The sequence below is a fragment of the Impatiens glandulifera genome, chromosome 2 (genome assembly GCF_907164915.1).
Source record: "Impatiens glandulifera chromosome 2, dImpGla2.1, whole genome shotgun sequence".
Classification (NCBI taxonomy): domain Eukaryota; kingdom Viridiplantae; phylum Streptophyta; class Magnoliopsida; order Ericales; family Balsaminaceae; genus Impatiens; species Impatiens glandulifera.
Window position 1 is genome coordinate 43,530,381 of NC_061863.1, and position 26,661 is coordinate 43,557,041.

The 26,661-nt window shown below is 31.8% G+C and overlaps 4 protein-coding genes across 4 annotated transcripts; 2 read left to right on the forward strand and 2 right to left on the reverse strand.

Annotated features, from left to right (window-relative positions):
• Window positions 1-1,346: 1,346 nt before the first annotated feature.
• Window positions 1,347-9,022, reverse strand: LOC124924118 (endonuclease MutS2). The gene is made up of 20 exons (XM_047464190.1): window positions 8,613-9,022; window positions 8,386-8,514; window positions 7,420-7,587; window positions 7,246-7,329; window positions 7,119-7,169; window positions 6,753-6,809; window positions 6,598-6,683; window positions 5,907-6,030; window positions 5,769-5,828; window positions 4,775-5,017; window positions 4,372-4,452; window positions 4,108-4,255; window positions 3,873-4,000; window positions 3,369-3,416; window positions 3,082-3,212; window positions 2,882-2,964; window positions 2,703-2,806; window positions 2,308-2,378; window positions 1,846-2,162; window positions 1,347-1,543 (listed from the first exon to the last, which is right to left on the reverse strand). The coding sequence occupies exons 1-20, from the start codon at window positions 8,868-8,870 to the stop codon at window positions 1,386-1,388; spliced, it is 2,529 nt and encodes an 842-aa protein (XP_047320146.1). The 5' UTR covers window positions 8,871-9,022; the 3' UTR covers window positions 1,347-1,385.
• Window positions 9,023-14,279: 5,257 nt separating this feature from the next.
• Window positions 14,280-16,823, forward strand: LOC124926961 (NAC domain-containing protein 91-like). Its single transcript, XM_047467296.1, has 6 exons — window positions 14,280-14,601; window positions 14,672-14,955; window positions 15,044-15,364; window positions 15,437-15,745; window positions 15,832-16,197; window positions 16,274-16,823. The coding sequence occupies exons 1-6, from the start codon at window positions 14,436-14,438 to the stop codon at window positions 16,460-16,462; spliced, it is 1,635 nt and encodes a 544-aa protein (XP_047323252.1). The 5' UTR covers window positions 14,280-14,435; the 3' UTR covers window positions 16,463-16,823.
• Window positions 16,824-18,153: 1,330 nt separating this feature from the next.
• On the forward strand, window positions 18,154-19,931 carry LOC124926847 (cytochrome b-c1 complex subunit Rieske-4, mitochondrial-like). The gene is made up of 2 exons (XM_047467157.1): window positions 18,154-18,416; window positions 19,010-19,931. Exons 1-2 carry the CDS (start codon window positions 18,245-18,247, stop codon window positions 19,654-19,656), a joined length of 819 nt encoding a protein of 272 aa, XP_047323113.1. The 5' UTR covers window positions 18,154-18,244; the 3' UTR covers window positions 19,657-19,931.
• Window positions 19,932-21,521: 1,590 nt separating this feature from the next.
• LOC124926984 (xyloglucan endotransglucosylase protein 2-like) lies at window positions 21,522-22,760 on the reverse strand. Its single transcript, XM_047467318.1, has 4 exons — window positions 22,539-22,760; window positions 22,355-22,455; window positions 22,081-22,274; window positions 21,522-21,999 (listed from the first exon to the last, which is right to left on the reverse strand). Exons 1-4 carry the CDS (start codon window positions 22,729-22,731, stop codon window positions 21,600-21,602), a joined length of 888 nt encoding a protein of 295 aa, XP_047323274.1. The 5' UTR covers window positions 22,732-22,760; the 3' UTR covers window positions 21,522-21,599.
• Window positions 22,761-26,661: the final 3,901 nt, after the last annotated feature.

Consider the following 26,661-nt stretch of genomic DNA (forward strand, 5'->3'; position numbering starts at 1 on the left):
TCGAAACCTTAAACCAGACTCAGTCATTCAAATTGATAGAGTTTAATGATATTTCATGCAAAATAGTTAATAAGAATATTGTGCATGAAATTATATTATTATTATTATATTTATTGATATTTCATTAAGAGTATTATGCATGAAATTATATTTAATAAAAATATTTATTATTTAGTATTGAATGAGTTTGATTTAAGGGTTTCGAATTTTGTGGGAGAAAAAATATGGTTTTTTGTTCAATGATGAAACTCATGTCATTCAATTTATTCATGATGAGCGCTTTTGTTTGGCAAAAGAATTATCGAATAAAAATTATAAGATAGGATCACCGAATGACTTAATCTTTAAAATAGGTTTTTCCGGAATGATGAAAAAATTTCATAAGAAAATTAAATAAAAAAACTTGATTATTCGGCGTTATTAATACAAAGATGAATTTAATAGTAAGATAAATTAATATTCCCCACCAAATTAATAAATAGATGAACATTTTCTTCAAAGCCACTTAGTTTAGGATTTTGTATTTATAAGCATGTTGAAATATATTTTATTTTATTTCAAATTATATATAATAATATTAAATAAGAATATAATGAATGTTGAATTTATTATTATTATTATTATTATTATTTAATGATATATCATGCACAATATTTAATATTATTATTGTGCATAATTTTGGAACATTATTTATTATTATTATCATATTTATTAATATATTATTATTTTATTTATTATTTATATTTATTATTATTATTATTATATTTAATGATATATCATACACAATATTTAATTATATATCATGCATAATATTGAATAAGAATATTGTGAATGATGTTGGAATTTATTATTATTTTTTTTAATAAAATATCATGCATATAATACTTTATTTTTAAATATTATGCATGATGTTAAAATTGTTATTAATATTATTTAATGATATTTCATGCAAAATATTTAATAAAAATATTGGGCATGAAATTATATTTATTATTATTATTATTATATATAATGAAAATATTTATTAATCATTACTATTATTATTATAAATTATGTCAAATGAGAGATTATATGAAAATAATCCTCAGGTTATTCAAATAACCCCATATCAAATAAGACCCAAGGTTACCAATGTCGCTGGATGCACAGCAAGCAGCTTCGTCTGAGGTAATGGTTAGGTTGGGATGCAGGCTACGAAAAAGTTGATCCGCTCCTTGTTCTTAATTTCAACCTCATTTTTAGATCTTATATTTCTTAATTTCTCAATATTGAATCATTTTCATATCTAAACATGAACAATTACCCAAATTTAATTAGTAAAAAAATATACATGTATTTTTTTTTTAGTTAACTAGAAGAATATTTCTTATATACCTTGGGAAGCATTATTGTTCCAAATCAGAAAGTTTCACCTTCAATTTCATGTTGCCAGCTTGAACCAATACTTCTCCTTTCGATAGTTCCACTTTTATAACCGTTGCTTCCTTTCTTAAAGAAGAAATAACTACTTTATCACCAATCTCCAGTTGTTTAGCATGTTTCGCTACAAGATTAGAGAAGAAAACAAAAGTTAGAATATGATTGTAGTGAAAATTTGTCGTGTGTTATTTTATGTTCCTAAGGCCATGGGCTACTTTGATGCAATTATTTATATGCTTTGGATTTGCACTATTAAGGATTGAGTATAAATAGGTAGAAATTAGGGTGAGGAAAAGGTATGAATGAATGAATACGAAGAGTGTAAAACTCAAGTCAAGTCTCTCATTTAAAGGCTTTAGGCCATTCCTTTCTCCATCTCTTCTTGCATTCTATTATCTCGTCATTTTCTAACTGTTACAAAATTACCTGGTTTTGATGTCAACTTTGAATCCTCACTTGATGCAATGAGTTGTTCATTGTTACTTGCCACAGTTTGTTGTTTGTTTCCTTCAGAGTTATGTTGGTTTTTACTTGTGGAAGTTTGTTGGTTTTTGGTTCCTAGTGTATGCTGAAGATGTTGACTAGCTGTTGCACGAGCCTCTCTTACTTTCTTGTGAAGAAGTGGACGCGCCATTGCTGAAATATGAGATATTTCTTGCATCTTTTTGTATCTTAGCTCCAAGATGTGATCCACAACCTTCCTTTTTGTCACTAGTAGCTTTTCATGAAGATCTTTTGACAGCCTACAGAACAACACCAAACAATTTCAGGCTGAGTACTTTTCCTAGCTCTTATGACACAAGTTTATTCTAATCCACTTCATAATTGTAACTGTTTTCGGTCTAGTTCTGCTTGGAACAATGTATATGAACTTGATATGATTCTTACATAAGATGATGTTGTGCTTCACTGACATGATTATGAAAATTTTGCTTGTGTTTCTCCATATCCATTATGACCTGCATTAAATCAGCAAAAACATTTAACTCGTAAATTGAGATGACCTAGAGCTTATTAGATCTAGGTGTTGATGAAACAATGAATTATTTAGGGTTAAATGACTAAAATATCATTTGTATTTAATATTTTTAAATGTTATAAAAAATAAAGTAAGGGTATTTTAGTTGATGATTTGATTGAGATGATGGGATAAGGGGTTAGTTTGATTAACCCTTCATCAAACAAGGCTCTAGATTCTAATAGCTCACAAAAAAATCTCAGTCGCTAAATTCAGATGCTTCCAAAAGCTTGAGTTGTAAAAATGTAACTAACTGTACACTTACCCCATTAATTTCTGCATTAGATGCCCCATACAACCCTCGGGCATTATCTATGATGATCTGTGGAAGCCCTAATCTTTCTGATATGCTGATTGCATTTGAACGTCCTGTGACATAAATTATTATCAAAATTAATGTGCTTATAGGAAAAGCAAATAGAAGATCCTTGTGAAAAATCTAACCTGGCACACCCCAAAGGATCCTATAAGTTGGCTTCAGGTTAATTTCATCAAACTCCAAGCAGGCATTCTCAAAGGCATCATTACTATCATATTTAAAATATAATATAAGTGGTTTGTCAATGATACAAATATTTGCTTCTTTCTTCTTCTTCTTTTTTGCATTTGATAGAACTTGACTTCAAGTGAATTTGATTGACTACCTATACTTTAGAGTTTTGAGTTCACCATGGTGTGTTGTAGCTATCGTCAAGAAAGCACCACTTTCAGCAAATGATTCTAACAGCGACATGCCTAATGCAGCTCCTTCAATGGGATTAGTCCCAGAACCAACCTAGGGAATACAGCAGGAATATTATTATATCACATTATCTTTATTATAGATACTTATATAAACTATAAAGTATTAAACTCAAGGTGACAAGGTAAACTTTGTTTTTTTGTATAAAAGTAGATTCACTTCAGATTTCTTAATGAATTGTGTACATACTTCATCTAATAGAACTAATGATCTCCGCGTCGAATGCCTTTGAATGTTCTGCAAGATAGGATGGACAATCATGGATTCATATAAAATTGATTATTATGCTAATTAATACACATTAGATAAACAAGTATAGGACATTTACTGGCATATCAAATTAAAATTTTAGGGAATTGGTGGAATATAAAAGTAAAAAAACAAACTCAAATAGCCACTTGAACTTGTACAAAAGTCTTGACTTTGTCCACTGAATATGCATAATGGTCACAATATCCAATTTTTCATGATGCTGTTAAAATTTTATTAACAGCCATTACCATTTGAAGTGTCCTCCCAAACAAATCCTAACACCCTACCCGAACCCACTGTCCAACCCATTTTCTCTCTTCATCTATCTATCATTTTGCCATAGCCATCTAGCAAGGTAGCTGCTTTCCTGGTAGTTGATGTCTATCAAGTGTACTACAAAAACTAGTACAAAATATGAAGCTGGTAGTTTAACCAACTTACACTAATTTGTTTCAAGTGGCCAGAGAAGGTAGACAACGATTGTGACAAGGATTGTTCATCACCAATATCAGCAAATATAGAATCAAACCAAGGGATTTTAACAGGTTCTGCTGATAACACATGAAGACCTGAAATAGTAAATCAATCGAACCAATTAATATGCTAAAACACAAGATTCCATGCAAGAATATAAGCAGATAAAATCGCCCAGAAATAAAGGATGTATTCAAAGTACCGGATTTTGCCATCATAGCAGCCAGCCCTACTGTTTTTAAGCAAATGGTTTTCCCTCCAGTATTAGGGCCAGTCATGACCAGAACCCTCGTTTTCTTATCCACAAAAATATCAACAGGAACTGGACGAGCTTCTTTCAACTTGGTAACCTGAACCCAGATGTTACAAAATACTAGTCAAACACTGAAGCTGCACGTCAGATGTTTTATTATTTTGGTAAAGTAATATTGGATATTACAGAAAGCTATCTCTGAAACACGGTAACCTTTATTTGTAAGGATGGCAAATCTATGTCAGTTAAATTTTTTCCAGTCATAACTCCACCTTGTTTTCTCCTCCTATTTTCCTGAAATGGGACAATAGGTCAAGAACATGACTAAATTATAGAGATTCTCACAGCATTTAGTGGAAATGAATAACAAATTTTACAGCACTTTTGTCTAAATAAAAACTCTACAGCCTTTCTCTCCAAATAAAACTTCTACGGCATTTTGCTCCAAATAAATATTCTACCATTTTTTAAGATTTTTGTGTTGTTGTAAATGTTCCGGGTGTGAAGACTCGAACTCATGACCTTGAGGACATGAATTTCTGCACTCTACAACAGAGCGATGAGTCTCCACAAAATGTATCAGAATTTCGATGCATTCAATCCATGCATTACTTACTGCAGTGGCATCACTGACATCCTTCATGGCCTTCTTTAACTGTTGATAGTGATTTTGAAGTAGCAAAGGATGATAAGCCTTTGGAAGATACAACATCCATTTCCACTCAGAAGGATGTGATGTTACTGAACTTTTGTTTTCATTTGTGCTGTGCGCAAGAAAATCTCCATCCTTAGCTATTGGTAGAAAAAGATCAGGACTTACACCTCCAAATGAAATACTGTGCTTTGCTCTGGCATTGATCTGCACTTTCACTTTTGGGAAAATGGTAAGTATATAAACATGGGAATTCATTACAATGGAAAGGCAACAAAGCTGCAAGATCAAGGACAAAAGATTGCCCCCAAAAAATTAAAGAGATCAACCTGATACAGAATTCCATTTAAGGAGGCAGAAGAGAAGAACCCTTAGAAAGAAGAAGAAATCCCAAAGAAGAGAAACAATTCTAATTCAATTCAACATATAATATTATTACAAACTACTTTTTATACTAATTAATAATCAAAATAACTACCAAATGATAAATAACTGCTAATAACTACTACAGTACTACTAATTTAACTAAATACTAACTGCATATAACTTCCTATACAATAATAATTATATTATAATAATCCTACCTACTAGCCTATTAGACATATCATTTTAATACCATACACAACCTCAAACTATACCCATTCCCACTAAAGACAAAAAGTCATCTGCATCTGTAAAAAAGCTAAGCATCACTAAATTGCATCATTTGCAAAGTCAGGTAGCATGTTTTCAGGATATATTTTTAAAAAGCATGGATAAGCTTATGAGAACACATAATTCATGTAGGGATACCATTTAGCCTTCTTTTGCCAACAGAGGCTAAAAGTGTTTCTTCTGTCCAGAAAAGAAAGCAGAAAAATGCAGAAAATTCCAATTTTTTACAACTGACTCAAGAAAAAACAGCCCCATCTCAAAAACACAAACTAGAATTAATATAAAATTATAGATTGAGACCTACCACATCCAGTTTAACTACACTGTTCAGCAAGTTTTCCATGTGAATAAGATCCTCTTGCATCTGCACCCCAAAATAAATTTGTTTATCACAATTTAGAATCACATGCATTTTCCTGAGGAGAAGAGAACCCTTGCAAACCTTCATTGTTATCTTTAGAAGAACCTCCTCTTCTGCCAAAGCTACCGATGCTTTTGCTTGCTGCAATTCATCATTTAATGGAACAGCAGACAGTGGCTCAACAATACTTCCGGTACCTGAACCACTACAAAAGAGTATTATTGCTCAGGAATTCTATTTAACCATCAGATCACCACATGAAGACCGAGGAACAAAAGAAGATAGATTTAGAGGACTTCTTTCTCTGAATCTTTATAAACATTGATATCCAAGGGTGGTACATTAATTTAATGGTTATAAGATAAAGGAAGAAACCACCAAATCATTGCAATTATTTTGCAGATGAATGGAGTCATGCATAAACATGACAGGGTCAATTAACATGTACATAACAATTGCTGAGTGTACAATGAAACCCATAGAAAATATCAGAACACAGATGGTTTTAATTTCAGCTATTTCCGTGCCCTCTAATCTACATTACACTGATGATTCAGAAATCACAAGGATGTACATCTTTCAATCAACTGACAACAAGAATGGATAAAAATTTCCTCTTCAATTTAATTAGACTACAAAACAAATGAAAAAGAAAAAGGGGAAACTATATGTATAATACAAACTAAATGATTAATACAGTATCATACAAGAAATGAACAACATAACATGGCATCCGCAATGATAATTAAGGCAGGTCAAGTATTTAGAGCACCTGGTCAACAATAACCCCTGAACACTTGCACGTGGATCAGCCCCCTCCAATTTCAGGCACCATCTTCCGCCAACATTACACAATTCCTGATCAGATTACACAGTGTCATGAAGAAGCATGGGAAATTGATTACTCAAACAAGGAGTACATCTTACGTGAGAATATGCTTCTGTCATCTTGTTCCTGACTAGGCTGTCCAACAACTGGTTTAACTGATTGAAGGAGGAAAATCCAGGCAAGTTAGAAAGGTGTAATATACACACTAAACAAACAAAATCACATGGCTTCTTTTTCACAAACCACCAGAATGTGTTTGCCCAACAAGCATTGAACCTACACAAATGGAGAATTGATATCTATCTACAATGGCTTCTACATATCCACTCCAGTACCAATTAACTTGCCAAAAGTAAGCCAAGAAAACCCCTCCTTATCTTTCTATAAATGGAGAATAAAATGCACACATCCAAACTGCTTCTTTTGGAGGATGTAACTTATTAAAGACAAAGATTATGATTTACCTTCATTTCAAGTGCCCTTACTCTATCACGAGATCTCTTCAAGTCAGAACTCTGAAAACCAAGAAAAACAGCATTGATCCATATAAAATTGTACAAGTAGGCAATCAAATTATGGAGGTATCCTTACTGCAGTATCCTTCACAGAACCATCTTCATCTATCAATCGTTGAATAAATTTCATTAATGACTGGATTATAACCATATCTGATATCTGCAAGAGGAATTTAAAGGATCAAGGCTATGAAAGCAAGAAAACATATGCGAACATTGAAGTATGTGAAGACAATATCCATTTGATTACCATGTCTGCAATAGGCATGAAGCGTTGGTACCAATCAGGATCTACCTTGATGGCAGCCTTAAGATTGAGTTGAAGTGTTTCAGCCAATTGTAGCAGGGTCAAAATAGACAAGGCTTCAATTCCCTCAACGGGAAGGCTCCTGCGGGCATGTTGAATTGCAGATTTTACCTAAGAGTATTATAAGCAAATGTTACACCAATCAGTAAGGTGACACCATGGTCAACCAAAGTTATACATTTTTATTTCGACAATATGGAAAAAAAAATACAACTAGCAATACGAGCCATATCAGATTGAAAAAGAAACTGAGTTAAACCCAACTAGCAAGACGTTAAACTGGAACTCTAATTTCAAAATTATATCTTTGCAACAAGAAGGAAATGGTTGGACCCTGGACCCTAGGCTCTCATACTTACCTTAGTTAATGTGAGTTGTTTTTTCTTCATAACTTCGACCTTTCATGACTTATTGCATGCACGGAAATGAAAAAATAAATAATTGAAGTGACTGAAAACACAAGTTGTGAAGTGCCTGATCATTGAGATCTTTGTATTTCTGATATATTATTTACAGGCTAGACGTAGGTTTATGTACACTCACATAGCTAGATATGTAATGGGAGACGATAATGAAAATCAATTAATCAAACGATAATGAAAATCAAATCAATCAAATGATTTGAAATAAACTAGAGATCTTCAAGTGCTCTTCAAGTGCTCCTTGATTTTCTCCATTGCGGATATTCTTCGCTATCGAATAGAAACTCCTATTCCATGTTCTTTTATTTACAGAATAAATATTGATACATCTCCAAACTCTCCGCAAATGCAAACCTTAAAGTTTTACTACAGCTAATCTCCTTATGAGGTTATTTCCAATATGAACGAATCTTCACAACTTCTACAGTCTCAATATTTTCCCTCAAATAGACAGAAATAAGTTGTGAAAAGGCACTAATATACTCACCAATGCAATATCAATGCTACTGAAGTCCAAAACAATGTCACCATGCTTGTGCATTTCCACTGCCGCATTTGTCTCGCCTAGAAGTCTCGTACTGTCTTCATAAGTATGATTCAGTTGCCAAAGCTGCGCCTAAGAGAAACAAACACACCACCAACCAATAACAAATTTCTAAATATTTGCTTACGTAGAGACACCTAAGATAACAGTGGAAAGTTGGAACAACTCACCTTAGATGCTTCTCGGCCTAAGGAAGTGCCAGCAAATGAAGAGACGGACTCACAAAGCTTATCCCATTCGAGGAGATTAAGACTTGAGGTGAGAACGGAGGATTTATCAACATGTTTTTGGAGCGGAGGCAGATGTTTTCCAACAAATGCTCGAACCTCGAATCGGACCAGTCGATTACGGCGGCAGCCGCTAGAAGAGGCGACAGTAATTAAGCCGAAGGAACTATACGTTGTTACAGATACAGTCGAAAGAATCATCGCCGGAAGACAACAGTTCTTCAGTTTCTTATGCCGTGAAGCGTGAATCCGGCCGGGAGTTGGAACGGACGGACGGCGTATCTCGCCGGAATTCGAAGTCTGTGTTATCCAAGCACTGTGGCCAATGAATTTTGGTTATCAGCCAATTAAATTATCCTTTGAAAAATGAACGAACAAAAATAAATAAGTACTATAATTTTTTAAATAAAACTAATTTAGTTATTTGAGATTTTTGTAAAATTTTGTTTTTATTTTGTCAGGATTAAAATTATTATTTATTGCCTTTAAAGATTATTTTAAGATTTCATTAGTTGGATATGTAGCTTAGACTTGGTTTTGAATTTTTTTTATTAAATATCTTATATTGAATATTAATTTAGATTATAGGATGTTTTAAATTATATTTTAATTATATATATATATTAACAAATTTAATAATATTTTTATTTTAATTATCATTAAATTTAAATAATTGAATTATCAAATTGAAGCTTATTATTAGAGATTAATTAAAATTTTAGACAACAATTTCAGACATCTGTTAATATATTATTTGCATGATATTTATAAATAAATAAATAAAATATTTATATTATTTACTTCATTATCTGAGTTTTGACTTCGATTCTCTAAAATTTGAAAGTTGAAAAAACATTTTTCATTAATATTCGATAGTGATATTAATATTTTATTCATTTATTTATAAATATCACATAAATAATAAATATATTGTGTTTCTATTAAAATATATATATCATTTTATATAATTTTAATAATAAATAGTCATAAATTATAAAATTTTAAAAAATTATATTCTAAATTTTAATTTTAACCGTCTCAATCTACCTAATTTGGCCAAATTTAAATTAAGCTCAATTTAGTTGGGTTTTTTTTATTTCTAAGTAGTCTAGTAAAATAAATCAAACACTGATACACCTACTATAACCACTAGGATCCAATAATATTTTGGCAATATTCAAACCTATAAAAAGATAATTTATTAAATATGTATTTTTTTTTTATCTTGATATGATTTTACTATTAATATAAATTTATATTCCATAATTACATTAATTTTTTATACTATTTAATTTTTAATTTCTTATTACACTCTTTATTAATATTACTATAACTAACTTTTATATAATATATTAAAATTTAAACTGTATTTAGTTTTAATATGATTCATAGCAATATAGAGAATATCGCGGAATGACTCGAGATTTGATGCATTTCAACATTGGTTTGCGTGCTAGACTTTTTTTAAGAAAAAACATTAGTTTAAAATATTTTTAAAATAATACCTAGGGCTTTGGAATTAATCATGTAAAAATAAATAATTTTATTCAAATTTTAATAATATAGGGGTTAAATAACAATTTGGATGAACCCGGTTTAAATTAATCAAACATAACTAATTTAAAAAATTATTTATTTGAAATCAGAATCGTCAAATGATTTTTAGGAAAAATCAATAAAATGATACGTGTATAAACGTATTTATACCGGAATTTTTGTAAGGAGTTCATATTTTTGGCTATGCTCGGAAAAGGGTTTTCGCACTATGTCATTCGCGCCCGTCAAATGACAATTTTAAAATTTTAAAATAAACAAAGTCAGAGCATTTAAGATTTATTTATAACATTTATTTTCTTCAATTAATAGTTTGGGTCCTAAACAATGATAGATTTAGATTGAATAAATAATTGTACAAAATTATTTAAAAGAGCGTACATGCAATTGCGTTGATATAATATTGAGTAAAAACCCTAAAAAATATTTAAAAAATGTTAGAATTTAAAAATAAATTCTAAATAGGGCCTTAGCCAAAATATTTGTTTAGGAAATATCTCGAAAATATTTAAATATCATTTTCTAACCTTTCGGGATTATTTAAAAATAGATTCGGGTTCCAAAATTACAAAAATAATTTTGGATTTTGAAAAGTGGAACCAAATAGGCCTTAGAACCAGAGTCCTAGAGTCTGGGGTTCGATTTTGATGATACGGGCTTGGTCTAGACAAGAGTGGTCTAGACCAGGGCTCGGGATCATGGTTCAAAGGACCGGAAGGCTCGGTCATGAGTTCAAGAGGCTCGGTCTCGAACTCGAACTACTCGATCGAGGGATCGGAGGGATTGATCCTAGGGTTCAGGAGGCTCGGTCCTAGACTTAGGCTGCTCGGTCATAGGTCTAGGTTTCTTCGGTTGTGGACTTGGGAGGCTCGGTCCCAAGTTAGACTTCTCGGTCTGAGGTTAAAAAAACCTCGATAGATTCATCGGTCCTTACTCAAGAACATCGGTCTTGAGTATCGATCCTAACTCAAGAACACCGGTATTGAGTCTCAGTCCTAACTCAAGAACACCGATCATCGATCTCGGTCCTTACTTAAGAGCATCGATTCTTGGTCCCGGTCCTACAGGACTCAGTCCTAGGACCGAGTGTTCTTCATTTGGTATATAGAAATTACAAGTCTCATAACTTTTGATTTAGATCATAGAATTTGTAAGTTGTAGATGATTCATATGATTATGAAGAACAAAAGTCCTAACCCTAACCCTAATTACAATCATTCGTTCGATCTTTACAAAGATCAATTTTTAAAAACCATTTTTAGGTCAAAATTTTAGATCTTTCAAATTATACAATTTCAATGTCTGATTTTTGTTCCATTAGCTTTAAAATGATGAATATAGTTGAACACCAAAACAAGAACATCATAACATCATTACAATGATTTTTGAAGATGAAATCCAAATTCAAAATTTTTCAAAAATATAATTGGATCAAACATGATAAAATGATGTTAGAGTGTAAACATGTTTAGAAGCTATTTGAATAAAAAAAATCAAGATTAAAACTCAAGAACATGAATTTTCAAAATTCAAAATTTCAATTCAAATTTTCATTTTTGAAATTTTAGTTTGATTTGATCGAATCTCTTTCAATAGAAAGCTCATACAACATCTAGGGAATGCTTCTAAACAAAGAAATCACATAATTAAACCCTAGAGCAGATTAACCCGATCAAACTTGGAAAAATCCAATTTTCAATCATAAATTGAATTACATAGGTTCTGGATTCATACCAACAGTTGGAGAACACTCTTAGGAACTGTTGGAAGCTTTCCAAAAGCCTAGATCGGAATTGTGGTGTCCGGAGAAGATTTTCACAAAAATTAGTTCTTGGCCAAAATTCAAATCCTTGATTTTGATTGTGATATGAGTTGATTGTTTGATGAATTGATAGAGAAACACCTAAGGACTATTTATAGTAGCTTTAGGTCGGTTGAGGTAGGAGAATTCAAGTTCAATTTCGTCATTTGAAATCCTATCCCTATTCTTATATTCGATTGTGGTAGCCTAGTTCTAGGGTAATGTTTCTATCATAGGTATAGGGTTAATGATCACGAAGATAAGACGAGCAAGTGAGTGGAAAAATCAAAGGATAAGGTAGACTAACGAAGAAGCTAAAGCTTCTGGAAGATCGTCAAAGATCAACGCGGGTTGCAGGTTTTTGCGAAGAAGACGATCAAACCGACGTTGTTTTGATCTATCCAAATCGCGTCGTTGGCAATCTGTCAAAGTTCTATTGTCGTTTGAGCGACTGGACTAACATGCGTAATGTCCTGTTAGTTGCTCCTATGTTGACCGAGCGTGCACGTGCTTCGTTATAGCGGGCATGCGTGGCTGATTGTTGGGCGCTGATAAAAATCCAGCGTTGATCCAATGGCTGAGGATCTGGCTGTATCAATTAAAAATAATTTCGGCTGCACCCGATTATTAGTTTTATTTTTAATAAAAGAGTTATTTGAAATCGATTTTAATCCCTTTCTTGCGTTTTTCTTCACAAAAAATTGCACAAAAAATATTTTTGGAAACATAATAAAAATTATGTCCATTATTTATATTTTTGGGTATTTTGAGGTATTTATTTAATTGTTTTAAGTCATAAATTATGCATAATTTATGTTTATAATCATAATTAAATAATTTCAACCCCTTCTTGAGTTTAATTTGGATAAAATAAACATAATATTTTAACCTCAAATTATTTTTGGGTTTTTATTTATTTTTGTTAATTAAGGTTTAATTATCACAATAATTATCTCTAATTTAATCTTTAATCTATTTTTGAGTTATTTAAATTTAAAAATTCAAAATATTATTTTAATATTATTAAAAATAATAATATTATTTATAAAATAAGGTACATGCTTTCAATACTTATATATAATTAAGTTTTAATTTCTATTTTAAAAATTAAATTCGCACATTCATTATGAACTTTTAAGCAAAATTGAACGGATCAATGATTCAACCATCTTTGTAAAATTTATTTTATTTTCTAAAAAAAGTTAGACTCAATTCTAAAAATTTTTTTTTTCTCTTTATTTTTTAAACAAATTTAATGTTAATTTAATTATAAAATTCTAATTTTTAAAAATCAAATTAAAATATAATTAAACTTTAATATTATTGGTATAATAATATAACATCGATACGTACTGAAATTGTTTTCATTACGGTATTAATAAAATACCGTACCACGATGAAATGATGCGAAGGCTAAGGAACATAACTGCGCAAACTACGTAAGCTAGAGGAAAGCCAACTAGCCCGGCGGAGCAGAAGAAGCAAACCAATCAACTTCTCGGGGAGGGATGAACTTATGAGAATCATTCCTAAGGAGACTGGAATAAGCTCGCCATAAAAGATATTTTTCCCGACTAAGGATCCCAATCCATAAACTTAAAATTCATAACCCCAATTGTTAAAGAAATACCATTTAATTGTCCTATGCCTCTTTGAACAACCTCATCTTTTTATGATAAAAAATAAAAAGAAAAAAGAGAAATAAAGTTGTAAACCCTATAATCTCTTTTTTTTTTTTTTTTTTTTTTTTTTTTTTTTTTTTAGATAAAAAATATGATAAAGATAAATTCTAAAAAAAAAAAAATCATTAATGATCCACCCTAACTAACCCAATATAAATCATAAAATAAATCAAATTATTAAATATAAACAAATAATGATTAACAAACTAATACTAATCTTAATAATTTTTATTTATTTTTCTCAAAAATCAAAACAAATAAATAAAGTACAACTAGCTAAGGGAGTTTTATCTTCTTAGCTAAGTTTCGGTCAAAATCCAAACGTGACCTATATCTATATCTCGCTGCTACTTTAATTACCATTTTACCATCGCTTCAATCTGGTCATATGTTCGGCTTTCCTTCGTCCCTAAGAATTGATTAAAGTTTCCTTTTATACCCTCAATTCAATAACGTAATTACCAACGCCATCACACTTAACGGTTAGAAAACGCGTTTAACGTTTCAATCCCGCGGTTTCCCTCTTCTCTCTCCTCCTTCCACTTTCGTCGATGCTTCCATCTTCTTTCAAACCCTTTCACTGAACAATATTGCCTTATATCTTAATGCATATCTAGGGTTCTTGTTCTTAATAACTTATAATCTCTTTTTTACTTTTCATCAATTCTGTGTTTCCACCTTTTGTTTCTCTCTTTTCACTAAATCAAGTCAGAATTGATCGGATCCTCTATGGCTGTCCTTCCGATTCGAACACTTCCAGTTGGTTATCGATTCCGTCCGACTGACGTCGAGCTCATCAATCACTACCTGCGGTTCAAAATCAATGGAAATGATAAAGAAGTCGGTGTTATTCGTGAAATCGATGTCTGTAAATGGGAACCATGGGACTTACCTGGTGAGTTTTCTTCATTTTCTCCATTAAATTATGTGGGTCTTCATGATCTTACTTTGCTTTTTGATTGCAGATTTATCTGTGGTACAGTCGGCTGACGATGAATGGTTCTTCTTCTGCCCGAAGGATCGGAAGTATCAGAATGGGCAGCGGTTGAACAGAGCTACGACTGCCGGATACTGGAAAGCAACTGGAAAAGATAGAACGATCAAGACGGTTAAAGGGTTGAATGTGATCGGTATGAAGAAAACTCTTGTCTTTTACACTGGGCGTGCACCGAAAGGTCAACGTACTTGTTGGGTTATGCATGAGTATCGTGCTACCTCTAAGGATCTTGATGGCACACAACCTGGGCAGGTTCAAAATTTTGTCTTTATGTATTATAAGAAAGTATAGTTTGATTTGCTGTGTTTCATTTTCTCATTTGCTACTGGTTTATATACAGGGTTCTTTTGTTCTCTGTCGTCTGTTCAAGAAACATGACGAAACTCTGGAAGGAAAGCATGATGAGAATGGTGACAGTTCAGTATGTGATGAAGTTCAGGAGAATACCTCTTCCCCTCTCTCGATTAAACCATCTGCTGAGGAATTGAAGTTAGAGCCAATAACACCTTTGTCGAATGTTCAGACTGAAAAGCAATCCTCCAGTATTGAAAGCAGTCTTGCTGAAAATTCCAACCAAGCAGCAACTCCTGAAGCTTCTTTAGCTGTAAATTGGCCAAACAATGACTTGGTTGATTATGAAGTTGATAACTGGCTTATCGATGTATGTCTGCTAATGTTGTTTTTGTAATCTTTTGGGGGTAATTTAAGTAATCATGTTTTTTGATTGTTGCAGCCTGATCCTGAGCTCAGACAAATATTGAAAGACTTTTATGAGCCTCCTCCTGTTCCTGCATCTTCCAGTCATAATGAAAACGTATTATCTCCATTGCACTCACTAAATCAGGTTGAGCATGGATTCCCATTTAATATGGACTACGATTACACCAACACAAACAAACCAGATATTGATGACTTCTTGGACTCAGTCCTGCTGAATTCTGACCTTAATTCGGGTGAGGAATTTGAAAGTCAGATAAACTCAGCCCTCAAAGACAGTGGATCATTTCCCGAATACAATGACTCGGATGTTTACCAGGCACAGGTGTAGTGTTGTTGTAACTGGAACTTCTTGTCTATACTGTTTCTTTATGACTAACTAAACTTATTATGTTACTTTCAAATAACCAGGATTCTATGATGATGACTTCGAATGCATACATCAGTAACCATTTCAGCAACAATGATCCTTTCTCTAACTTGTGGGGGTTTGCACAGGATGAGTTGGTAGTTGGCAGCCAACCCAACTTGAACATGTTCGGTAGAAATGAATGTGAATCCACTAATAATACCCATGCAGTAGTTGGTACTGGCGATGTGTTTGGAACTGGTACTATTAAGATGAGATCTCGTCAAGCTCGAGTGGAACCTATCTTTGAGCAAAACCAAGGAACTGCACCCAGAAGAATCAGACTGCAACAGAGGCTTCAAATTGGACCAGTGTCTTGCAGGATTTTAGAACCTGAAAGACATCAAGTAAACTACACTGTCACGGAGGTGAGCTTTTTGTTGTCCTGATATGGTTTATCATTCAAATGTGAAGGGATTCCTGATATGGTTTATCATTATATAGCATTTACAGAATAAGGAGGAGGAGGAATCCAAACCAGCTGAAGAGAAGCATATTGAATCTGCTAAAGTGGAAATATTGAAGTCCAAGAAAGACAAGATGATGACTAGTTCTGGGTTCTTTTATATACTTAGTGCAGTGCTGATTCTTGTAGTTTCAGTTGTCTTGGTGGCGATATTTAGATGCATATGAAATAGTGTTTGGATTTGGTTAATGGATGTCATGAGTTTTCTAAAATATTTAGTAGGCAGTGAGTGTGAACTGATAAGGTATTATTACTATTATCATTATTATTGCAACAACAAACAGCCCCTTGTTTGGGTCCAGGATTGAGGATTACATAGGGTAGGGTAGGGAGGTTAGCTTAGTAGTTGGTGTTTGTTTATAGTTTGTCCTTTCTTGCTAACTTTCTCTGCTTCATTTTTATTTAGCAGTATAATTGACATTGTAATCATATGATATATATAAAAATAAAACAATGGGTTTTTAAATATGCATTATTATGGTCTTTAAACATTGTATATAAGTTATAATAAGAGTGCATATTTCTCCATTGTACATTTTCATAGTTATAATTTCTTGTTTTGTTGGAACCCAATTGAAGTGGTAAGTTATTGTACTTGGTGAGTATGGTTTGGACAAGTATGGTTTAATGTTTTCAACTTGAATTCCCCTTTCTAGACTACTCAATTATGCTTAATGAGGTACCAATTTGAAATTGTTTGGTATTTGAATCAGGTAATTTTGGAACTAGTATTTTGTAACAAATTTTTATAAATGGTCAAAGTGGAAGTGATTTGTTTTTATTTGGTATGGAAGATTTAGTTAAATTAGATGATTTTTATATAAAAATAATGTAATTTTTGATAATTTTTGTTAACTTTTTTATAATAAACATGACGGTTCTGGTTAAGCTAACTTAGGCGAATCGTCACAGCTTAATGTCGGTGGTTAGGGACATGAACGAATCTATATAAGGGTTCGGTGGACTTGAGTCCACCCCCCAAAAAATAAAAAATTTCTAACCCGATTTTTTTTAGGGTAAAAATGTGACATTATACCATAATTTCTTACAAAATTTTAATATAATTCACTATTTGTTTATCTTATTATTAAAAAATGGTAAAACTTATTTTTATCAATTCGTTTTATCCAAAATTTTCTCGTTATTTTGTTAAGTCTATCACAATTTTTTTTCAAACCCACCCAACCTCGAATCCTAGGGGATGATTATAAAAAATTAGTAAAGAGTTCTCCGTTATAGATTAGTAACGAATTCTCCATTATTCTTTCCCTGTAACAATTTCTTCTCTAGTATATATTTATAGGATTTGATACTTCTTGATGGTGATTGAGAATAGATGAATTGTGTAGTTTTTTTTAGGGTTGAATTAGTTGTTGATAATAAATAATATTTACTTAATAAAAGAAAAATAGACTATTTAGAAATAAGGAATTTTAGTAGTGTTATGATTGATCCAACAAATATTATTAAATTTGTTAATATATAATAATTAAAATATATTTTAAAATATAATTTTATCTAAATTAATATTTTAATAAAATATTTAAAAATAAAAACATTTTATTTTATTTTTTTTTTCAAAAGGATACTTATTTATTTTCCCTCATATTTACAAAAATGTTAAATTAATGTATATTTATCATAATAAATCTAATAATTAAAATATTGTTATTGTTATAATAATATAAATATTAAAGTATTGACTATTTATTAATAATTTTTTTAAGCATGAATAATATTATTTGGACCAAAAAATAAAAAGATAAATGGCAGGAAAAGGAGGAAATGAGAAGCATATACGACGTCGTATAACCCTGGCGTAACTATTTTTAGTGTTGGTACAAAAGGTTGGGTCGAGTCGTCTCTCCCATAGCCGAATAGTAGAAAAGCCCTAGAAGGAGGAGAAAGGTTAACCAAACCATTCACCGACGACGACAACGACGACAAAGATGTTGAGAGTTGTGGGAAGGAGGTTCTCTTCTCTCTCTTGCCGATCTGCTCAATCCTCATCGGCTTTTCTTTCCAAGGATCCTCCTGTTAACGATGCTCGCAGATCTACCTACTCCTCCCCGCCTCCGCCGCTTACCACCGCTTCTTCTATGCTACTCAATCAATTTAGAGGTAAGAAAGCCCTGAAATTGGTGTTTTAATACGTATATAGCTTTATTATTTTGATCTGAATCGAACTGGGAATAAGATTATGATTAGGGTAAATGAAAAGACGCCTCTTTTTATTTTCTTTTGTTGTCTGGTTGATATGATTGATAGAGAATAAGAAGTCTGAATCTAGGATTCTGATTTATGATAATTGGTCCCTTTTGTATGTATGCTCGTTAAGAGCAAAATTACTCTGATTTACCTTCGGACCGTTTGTTTTCCAATCTTTTTACACTTTCTTGAATAATTGTATCTTCTTTCATGTATTTTTCTTCAAGGGTTTGCTCTGAAATTGGTGTTTGAATACATATAGCTCTATTATTTTTGATCTGATTCAAACTGGCAATAGATTGATTAGGGTAAATGAAATGACGCCTGTTTGCTTTTATTTGTTGGATGATATGATAGAACAAGGAGCCTGAATCTTGGATTCCTGATATGATAATTGGTCCCTTTTGTATGTTACTCTGATTTACCCACGACCATTTGTTTTCCAATATTTTTACACTTTCTTGAATAATTGTATCTTCTTTGATGTATTCTTCTTCTTATTCAAGGGTTTGCTTCCAATTCTGTTCCTGCTACTCACGGCATGGGTGGAATAATATCTGATATCCCACCAACTGTAGCAGCAATTCAAAACCCAACCTCTCAAATCACCTACGATGAACACAATCACGAGCGTTATCCACCGGGTGACCCGAGCAAGAAGGCATTCACGTACTTCGTCTTATCTGGTGGTAGATTCGTCTACGCTTCCTTAATCCGTCTTCTGATCCTTAAATTCGTGGTCAGCATGTCAGCCAGTAAGGATGTTCTTGCCCTTGCCTCCCTTGAAGTTGACCTTTCCAGCATCGAACCTGGAACCACTGTAACTGTCAAGTGGCGTGGTAAGCCAGTTTTCATAAGGCGTAGAACAGAGGATGACATCAAGTTGGCTAACAGCGTCGATATCTCGTCACTTCGCGACCCACAGGATGATTCTTCTAGGGTGAAGAATCCGGAGTGGCTTGTGGTTGTTGGGGTGTGTACTCACCTGGGTTGTATCCCTTTGCCTAATGCGGGAGATTATGGTGGCTGGTTTTGCCCTTGCCATGGTTCTCACTACGATATATCTGGAAGAATCAGGAAAGGTCCGGCTCCTTATAATCTGGAGGTGCCTACTTACTCATTCCTGGAGGAGCACAAACTTCTTGTTGGGTAAATGAATTATAATAAGTAGGTGTTTTGTTTTTTTTAATGAAGTTATTTGCGATTTTAACAATGAGCAAATTTGTTTGTTGTTCTGGTTTTACCTGCTTGCTATTATACTGCTTGATGCTTTAGGCAGATGCAAGCAAAACTATATAATTATTGTATTGATTGCCAGTTTCGGACAAGAATGAATAATTGAACCTCAACTAGTGTGGCTTGATTCATAAACTAACTGGCTTATATCGATGAATCAATGCCATTTGGTTTGAATGTTTTTTGATTTCACATTTACATTTAAGTAATTTCTTGTTCCAAGGGATGAGACTATTTTTAATTCTCTGATGCAAGTAATTTCTTGTTTTCAATATATGGTTTTGGTGATGTAAAACCAACACCAACTCACTGCTGGTTTTTGCAGATACAGACTTAAGGCTAGGTCTCATCTAGGTTATGACCCAACCCGTTTGATAAATTCTAACCCGGTTTTCATTTTACTAATTTTGACCTTGTTTATGTTCCGACCCAAGACATATTTTGACCAGCTTTTAGGATCTGACCCCATTCCATGTTGATAGAAGCCTATATTTTACTTAGAAATTGGCTGTCATCTAATGAATAGAATACAAACTGCAAATATTGCTTTGGTCCTCAACATAAAAATCTCACTTCTGTTCCTTCTAATCTTGGAGATGGTCTTCTTCAGGGGCCTCTTTTAGTAATTTAGTCTTTCTTCATAGTAGTTAGGTTACAACATGCATGCTAATTAGACCCTTATAAATGTGCAATATATGAAATATTGAATGAATCAAATTAAACTTCTTTTTGACAAACTTGTAAATACAAATTTGGTCACACATTTCAGTCTTTGGCCAGATGGAAATGGTGGTACTGGTGCCATTGATCTAGCTGCTAGTTTATCTGTTTGTGTGTGAGAAAAATGCAATGAATATTTGATGGTGAGCTATCTTTAAATAGGTGGGAGACAAAAGAAAAGTATAGTTTGTATACTTCATCTTTTCATTAAAACAATTTGGATTCCTTAGGGTCTCTAAACAAAACAATGCATTAATCTTTGCTTCAGATCACATTACAAGATCTTATCTAAAAAATTTGTTTGGTCTTCAATTTTATTTATTCTTACAACATTCTAGATTTCCTAAATTGTTTTGTAGTCTCCTTTGTTCTTATGGACCATGTCTATATTTAGTTTTGAATTATGGAAAACAGGAACAAAAGTAAGAAACAAAGTTGTTAACCATCATCCCAAACTTATTTGAATGTTGCGATGTGTATTCAAATCATAGGAGTTAGTTATCGCAGTGATTAAAGAAGCAGTTAAAGAACTCGATGTATTCATATTTACACACTTTATAACTTTAGAGTTATATAGGAAGAAGAATAATATTTGATATCAGATTAATATCCTATTATTTGATATAAGAATTTTATATTCTTCTAATAAAAGAAAAAGTAAAAAAGTTATTATTGGTTTAAATAAATAAGTTGATGCAATTAATTTTATAAATATTATTATTTTTTATATGGGTTATTTATTTATTTTTATTTTTAATTAACTATATGTATAATAATAATAATAATAATAATAATATATAATTAATATTATTTAAAAGTAAATTTTGAATGAATTTATAAATAATCAATAATCTTTTGAAGTGTTTTTGGGCGAGTTTGTGGCTGGGCCTAAATTGATATTTACTCATGGGCCTGAATTAATGAACATTACTACGTTTGAGATGACCCATGTGTATGAGAAGTTTATACTCTTCCCTTTGTGACCTCAACCAATTAGTTTAAATCAAGTAACCACAAATTGCATTACATTACCATTTTCCAACCATTATTACACATAGCCATGCCACAAATATAGTGGAATAGAAAGATATAAATAATAAATAACATTAACCAAGTGTGACCAAGAAGGTAACAGTGATTTCAAACATCGCGATCGCGTTTGCACTCGGGTGACATTGTGGGGTATCTCTTACGATCCGTGCAATAGTTATAAATTGTGTACTTACTGCGAATCCATTTGAGACGACGGTATTGTTGGGCATCCAAGTCTTGAAATTCTTTCTGATCCCACCAACGTTTCCCTTGAGTGTCGCAAAATTTGGCTTCCACCGATGCTTCACAACCGTCGATATGGAAGCTCTTATAGGCTGCAACAAACGGAGCCTTCTCCCAATTCGTCTTCTCTAGCCCACCCCTAGTAGCCCAATCGTCGGCATTCCACAAACTCGAATAAATCTTCATTGGTTGATCGAACGGGAACTTCACATTCAAGTCTTTACAATTCTTGAATACTCTAATCGGCACATCGTCCACAAAGAATCTGGATATGTCACATTCTTTATATTAATCATTTAATTTAAATTTAAAAAATCATAACAAAAATAATTATTAAATTACTAACGTTATTGAATAAAGATTCCAAAGAACCGAGTAAGAATGGTAGTCCTTAGTTGGATCGAACCAAAGATAAATTCTTTGCTCTCTATCGCCCTTTCCTCCGGTGAAAACATTAGTTTGCAAAATGTACGGCTGCCCTGTCCTATTCCCCAAGAACTCGAAATCTATCTCGTCGTGCTCTGAATTTTGAGACGATAGCTGGTAACAAATTTATTATAAATTAAATTAATAATTATGAAAATACTCAATCAATTTAAAATTTCAATTTAGTGTCTTACATAGAAAGCAGTGACGGTGCCGGCAGAATCTCCGGGGACTAACTTGATTTTCATGCTGAAGTGGCCAAACAAGTATGAACCCTTGGATTGGAATCCAGTTCCTGTAAATGACAATTTGAATATCATATCATATATATGAAATTAATGTTTGATTGATTGATTAATTAATTAAAAATAGAATTACCAGTGTAGTTGTCTAAGTTGAGTTGGATCTCAGAGCCGCCATTGAAGTACTTGATGTGGTCTAAAGCCCAGGTCGGGACATAGTTCCTTCCGAAGGGGACATCGACGGCCTTCTTCGGTGCAGCCGCCATTGTTTCCGGCGACAAAGCTAACACAAGGACTGCAGATATTAGCATCCATAACTTTGAATTCATTGTAACTTGCTTAATACTAGAGATAGAGAAGAAAGGTTAAATTTTATGAAGAATGATGGACAATAGATGTCTTTATATATATATTTTTTCTATGTTATCCTCTAGTTGTTTATTCATTCATTATATATAATTATATATATATATATATATGTTTAGCTCTATTTTTTTTAGAACATATTCCGCTTCTACTTTAGAGTGCTACTAATCCTTACAGGTTAAACAAATAACTTACAAACACACTCGCGCTCGAACTCAGAATATCAATAAGATTAGCGATATCTAACTTTTTTTCCTCTAGACACTTAAAGTTAAATGAAAAAGAATAAGGAACAAGTACCTAATATATCAAAATCTCATGGGTTCATTCTTGTTTAAAATATCTTATATTAAAAAAAAATTATGATTGTTAGGCTTATTTTAACTCTATATGTAAACAAATTATTTTTATTTAGTTTAATATTTTTCATTATATACTAAAATGTATAGTCCAGTAAAGTGGTTCAAATGATTAGTACATTGTAAGATATTAAAAATCATAAATTGAATTTCAACATAAAAATATCTTAAAGTAACGACAGTGAACTATATATGAACCATGTAACCTCATAATAATAATAATAATTATATAAATGAATAGATAATCTAATAATTTCTTTTATGATTAAGTTATCCTGCACCGCCTTAATTAATTAATATAAATAAATGCATGATTAATTGGTTCTACAACGAATCCAATCTGTTAGTTTATTATGATCGATCTCCTAACGGCCAGCACCTTCACTAACCCGATTAAGCTGTCTGCAATCAGTTGCTTTAAATATTCTCTCTGTTTCATATTATAATTATATACTTAATTGCAAACTTTAAATAATTAATCTCCATAATGGATATTTCAATAATAATTAATTATCATCATATCCCTACATATCAAATATGAAAAGGTAAAATTAGATGAATGTAATATTAAAAATTAACATATTTCCTTACAGTTGCAAAAATTCATCAATTAATTTGTGAAATATTGATTTTTTATATTATAATTTAAAAAGACATATTTTTGATTTAAAATTAATAATGAATATCACATGCTTAAAATATCATTTGATAATATTCAATTAAATTGATAAGTAATATAGTAATAAAATAGAAAAGAGAAAAATCACATAAATCGAATCGAATAGTATTATAACTAAAATCAAAATCAAATTTAGAATACATTAAAAACATTCAATAAATTTGTCGATGAGAAGTATCAAAAAGGTGAAACCAAATTACATACATTTTCTAATGATTATTTATATGGTTCTAATATCAATAATAATTGTTAGATTGTCATAATCACGTCTTCTTACCGAAGCTGTCCTTGTGTTCGATAAGGCCTGAGTCAAAAAATAAAAATGGGTCATTTTGTTACCGTAAAGTTCAGTATACAATAAATAAATAGATAAATAAATAAATATATATATATATATATATATATAAATAAATCATAAACAATATACCACATCAATAAAAAAGACAAAAATTAACAATATTTAAAATAACTAAATAAATATCATTCATCAAACTGTTTTAGAGGCAAAGATATTGATCAAGTATAATCTAATTGACGAACTATTTCTTTCTCAATCGACAACATTGTATTTAGTCTATCATGTGACATTGTTGATCGAAGATAATTCTTGATTAACTTTAACTTCGAAAAACTTCTTTTTGCCGATGCAACTGTTATTGGTATGGTTAACAAAATCTTATAGGTAATATAAATATTTGTGAATAAACCATTTAGTTTTTCCAGACATTGTAGCATATCAATTTCTCTTTTTCATTTGTTAAATGACATCTCACGACCAATAACTTTGAATACAATTCATCACCATTAATGTTTGAACGTCCATCGTGACTAAAAAATTGTTAAAGCTCCATACAAGACTTCATCAAACTAGTTAAAGACTCACGTTTTAACTTTTCCAAATTCAATAAAGACCCAAATATTTTTTTGATATGGTTTAAATTGTTCAAACCGAACTTGAAGCGAAGATCAAGCTTGATCAATTATTAACAAAAAATATTCAACTCTAAAAGACTCTTCACCAGATTGTGATCATCATTGTCACTTTCATCAAATTATTTTTTCTTCGAAATATGTGCTTTTCTCGAAATTTAAGCTCAATCCCCATTTCACTTGGCATTTGTATAACTTCATTTATGGCACTAACAAATCCATCTTCTCTAAATTCATCAAGAAATTGATCTAGTCCTTGTAAGAGATTGATTGCAACATCAATATCCATATCTTAAGATTGGATAAACTTACTCACATAATTTATTGTGTGTAACAAGTTATACCATATTACCATTCCAAGAAAGAACTCAAATCTCTCAAGATCATATAATGCTAATGTCTCAAAATCACTTTTTGTTTTAGAATCTTTAGCAACTTCTGCCAAGTCAAGTAAAACGTCTCTTATATGTACAATTTTTACTTTTATAGCTTTTACACTCTCAACATGGTGACACGTTCCCTCCCAGTTATATGATCAACTTTTTTAGTGGGTACGTGACAATGGCTTAACAGTCAAACCAGACACATTATCTTGAAAAAGTTTCCATCTCTTTATAGAGAAAGAGAACAATGTATAGATGTGTTGTTCCACTCCAAAGAAGGACTTGGCTTTAAGATAACATTCCACCATATCAACTAATGCCAAATTAAGACTATGCTAACCACATGGTGTGTAAAAAGTTCTAGAATTTATTTCAAGCAATCTTTTTTGTACACCTTTGTGTCTTCCACTCATGTTTGACCTATTGTCGTACCCCTGTACTCTTACGTCATCAATGTCAAGCCCAACTCTAGTTAACACATTCAAAAATTCACTTGATAACCCAAGACCTGATGTGTCATTCACCTTAAAAAACTCAACCCAATATTCTTCAACTTTTGGTGTGTTTGTCGAATCATCCACGCATCGTAACACTAGAGACATTTATTTTCGATGACTCGCATCTAAAGTACAATCAAGTATTACTGAAAAATATTTTGCATGTTTAACTTTTGCAATGATTGACCTTTTCACTTAGTTTACCAAAGTCTTTATCAACTCATTCTGAATTTTGGGACTTAAATATGTATATAGTAATTCCCTTGCTTCACAACGTCAAACATGCTCATCCATCATTGAATCAAACTCAGCAACCATTTCTATCATTTGCAAAATAGTCCATTGTTCTCGACATAAAGTTTCTCATCATTTCCTCGGAAGGCCAAATTATTTTTGGCAAGTGTTTTCACAATGGAAATTATTCTTGTTAACACTTGCCTCCAATATTGTCTTTCTCTGTTGATTTGAAGTTGCATACTGTCATTAATTGTTTGAATTTTTTCAGCATCTTTTCTAATTCAACTCAAGTAAACATGCAATTCATATGATCCCTACTAACTTCATGATGTTTAACACTTTTATGTATATTATGCTAGTCTTTGTATCCGTCATTACCCAAATTCCCGATTCTACTCATCATTTGTTTAGTCTTGAACAACTTACAATATAAGCAAAATATTCTATCTAATGAAATAGAATATAAAAGCCATAGTCTATCAATTTTTTGTCCATTTGCTATTATCCGTGTATAATGCGATGAATCAAAATGCCTATTGTTACTTCCTTAGAAAACAAAAAAATTATCCACTCTTTTTGGACCCATATGTACCAAGTAATCTCTTAGTTTTTGACTAATGTTATTCTAATGTCTAGAATCCTCCAAATTCTCAGTCGAATTTAATTTTTCATGTTGAGAGTCATTCTCCAAGTTCTCTTTCGATTCACCCAAATTGACAACCTCAACCAATTCTTCATTTTCATAGTGACTTTATTCTTCAATCACCAAATTATCTCCTAATTCCTCTATTTATGTTATGTTATTTCT